This window comes from Callospermophilus lateralis, chromosome 11 (assembly GCF_048772815.1).
Source record: "Callospermophilus lateralis isolate mCalLat2 chromosome 11, mCalLat2.hap1, whole genome shotgun sequence".
NCBI lineage: Eukaryota > Metazoa > Chordata > Mammalia > Rodentia > Sciuridae > Callospermophilus > Callospermophilus lateralis.
Genome location: NC_135315.1, coordinates 21,081,913 through 21,085,328, shown reverse-complemented (window position 1 = coordinate 21,085,328; position 3,416 = coordinate 21,081,913). Strand labels below are relative to the sequence as shown.

The 3,416-nt window shown below is 45.7% G+C and overlaps 1 protein-coding gene across 1 annotated transcript; it reads right to left on the bottom strand.

Moving 5' to 3' along the window:
• Positions 1-353: 353 nt before the first annotated feature.
• Positions 354-1,004, bottom strand: LOC143411001 (uncharacterized). The gene has a single exon (XM_076871859.1). The coding sequence runs from the start codon at positions 1,002-1,004 to the stop codon at positions 354-356; it is 651 nt and encodes a 216-aa protein (XP_076727974.1).
• Positions 1,005-3,416: the final 2,412 nt, after the last annotated feature.

Sequence of the window (3,416 nt, the reverse complement as noted above, 5' to 3'; positions counted from 1 at the left end):
TTGGAGTTCACAGAACAAAGAGAAAACTCAAATTTGTTTTCATTTGGGAGAGATGTTATCGCTTGGAGAAAGGAGGGGCAGTATATCTGAAGGGCAAACCAATCTTAAAAGCAGTTGGAACTAATGTTTACAATTGGCCTGAGGATAGGGTACACAGAGAGACTCCATCAAAAATATTGGTTGATGAAGAAGAGGAGGGGCCCGGTCAGAGTGCACAGCAGCAAGATCCACCAGAGCAGGTTGGACAGCCACAGGTGGTCTGGTAGCAGGAGGGCTGGCCACAGCTGGAGATGCAGCAGGAGGGCCTACAGTAGCTGGACACACAGCACCCTGGACTGCTGGCAGCACACAGACTAGCAGCAGCAGCTTGGGCGGCAGCAGGTGGTCCTGCAGCAGGTGGTCTGGAGGCAGGTGGGGCGACAGCAGCTGGAGCCACAGCCACTGGAACCTCCACAGCAAGGGCTGCAGCAGCTGGAGCTACAGCAGCTGGGGCGGCAGCAGGTGGTCCTGCAGCAGGTGGTCTGGCAGCAGGTGGGGCGACAGCAGCAGGAACCACAGCCACTGGAACCTCCACAGCCACTGGAGCCACCACAGCAGGGGCTGCAGCAGCTGGAGCCACAGCAGCTGGGGCGGCAGCAGGTGGTCCTGCAGCAGGTGGTCTGGCAGCAGGTGGGGCGACAGCAGCAGGAACCACAGCCACTGGAACCTCCACAGCCACTGGAGCCACCACAGCAGGGGCTGCAGCAGCTGGAGCCACAGCAGCTGGGGTGGCAGCAGGTGGTCCTACAGCAGGTGGTCTGGCAGCAGATGGGCTGGCAGCAGCAGGAGCCACAGCCACTGGAGCCACAGCCACTGGAGCCACCACAGCAGGGGCTGCAGCAGCTGGAGACACAGCAGCTGGGGCGGCAGCAGGTGGTCCTGCAGCAGGTGGTCTGGCAGCACCTGGGCTGGCAGCAGCCACAGCCCTGGCCAGAGCAGCAGGAGCCACAACAGGAGTTGCACATGGTGTCAGAGACTGGAGGTTCTGGGCGTGTTTCCAGGAAGGTGGGTTTGGAAGGTTTGGAGGTCTCTCTGACCCACGTCCCCTTTTATACCCTGCTAAGGGGCTGCTGTCTTCATATGCAATACCCTTTCCTTGTTATTGTTTGTATTCATAAATGGGCTATTATCAAATTAAGCCTGTTTATTTTTGTTTACACCTTCAGATTGACTGGAAAACATCATTTCCTTTTCCTGATGTGTTAGGTTTCATTCTTTAGCTCTTTTGAAATCATCTTTGAAGTGTGTTTCTTGCTCGAGCTTCTTCAAAGACACGTTCTGGGTGTCACTCTCTCCCTGTCCTGGAGGCTTCAGTATCAGTTTGTGTAGAACTTCATTTCATCCTTTGGATAAGAATGACCTTAGAGTCCCATAATTCTTTTGGGGGACACAGAAGGATAAAGGTGGATTACAGTCTGATGGCTTATTCATTGGGGGTCTGTTGGGAAACGAAGATTTAAATGAAGATGCAAAATAGACCACTGGCATGAGAACAGAAAGTCTGTAAGGACAGGTTCCCACTCCCCGCTGGCAATCATGACCCCTTTCCTAGATCCTTTCTTGGGATCCACAGAGCATTAGGAGGTGAAAGCCTTAGTGCTGAAACTGGGTATTTTTTTCCATGAAATAAACCTCCAAAAATTATTTTTAGGGTCTCTTAGGGAAGTTGACTGTACACATCAGCTACACCCTTAACTCTCCTGGTGGTGGGGAAGTTTTCCCTTCTGTTTCTGACTTCCTGTCTTTGTGGTTTTAACAGGTCCTATCCACTGGTTTCTGTTTCCAGAACACACTTGCCAACCTAATTTAGATGACTGGGAGTCCTGGCCCCTTACGTGACTCACACCCTGCTGCCTTGCTCTCCCTGAATTCTGAAGCTGCATTGTAGCGTGCTTTGTCAGGACTGAGGTTTTTGATTGGATTTTATTATTTAGTCTTTATTTTCCAAAAAAAGCAAACAAACCAAAAGAAAATCAGAGAGTTCAAGCAAACATGTAGATCAATGGATTTCAGCTGACACTTATTCATAATGAAGATGGAGTAAAACCTTTTAAAGGGCTCAAAATTGCAAATACAAATGGCTAAGGTGACTGATGTTCCTAGAAAGGGGAAATTAGGAAATGATATTGGTCAATTTTTTTGTTATATTGTGTACACATGAAAAAAATATATAACAATGAATCCCATCATCATGTATAATTGAAATGTATCAATGAAAAATATGGAAAAACGAAACGCTGCCAGTACATCGGTTGGTCCCCTGTGGATCAAGAAACAGCTAGATAAAGATTAGTTGGTACCTCTATGAGGGCATCCTTACGTGTCTTTATTAATTCTTAATTACATTCATTTGAAGAATAAGACCCTTGACATATTTCCATCATGTTAGCTTGCTTAGCAAATACCTAATTTACTGGTTCATATTTTTGAGGGATGTGTTGGGAAGATGGGAGAATGTGAAATAATTAAATATTTCAATAATCTGAGTGGAGAAATATTTTACTGAATTTGCTGTGCAAGAGGGACAGAGGAAAAAATTAAGACAATGAAGAAAGATGTTTTGATTACCAAGGGAAAGGTCTCTCTATAAATTTAAGGAATCTAATAAAATCTTTTCACCACAGCTGAAAAGGGGGTGGGTGCACATCACACTCATAGACCAATGTATAGGTATTTACAGTCCCTAAATTGATGGTTCTCACAGCTGGCTGCATACTGGAGTCACCCAGGGAGTGTTAAACACTGCCAATGCTCCTTCCCTTTTCATTTCCTTTTTCTATCTTGATTTAATTGTTCTTGGGAAGGGTCTGGAGTTTGGAAGCTTTTCATGCTCTTCAGATTTTCTTGATGGGCATGAAAACCTGCCCATCTCCTGCAAAGCTGAGACCCTACTCCTTAAATTGCCTGTATTTCATCCATTTGTTTCAGTTTCAATTGAGAACACTTAGAGCAAAAATTAATTTTAATGATGGCATCTAAATTATAGAGAAAATGATCCTGAATTGGAAACATTGAACTTGGAGCAAGGACAGCTGACCCTCTGATATTCCTCTTTACTGTTTCATTTCCCCCTAGCACTAAAACCAACAGACCCACATGGACCAGAACGGTCCAGCACAGCACAAAGCACAATGGAATTCCTGTGCACAATGGGTTTCGAAGGAGGAAACCAGAACAGGAGATGCATCACTCTAAGTACTTCGTGCTAAATTTTGTCCAGGGTCTATTAAAATAGAATGAATTAGTTAACATCCAGACCATACTTAAAAATTATCTGAGTTCTAGCCAAACTGTACCTCTTTGTTGACAGTGCAGGAGATGGAGAGTAATTTTTTTCCCTCTAACCAATTTTTCCTTGTCTTTTTAGAGTGCAATGG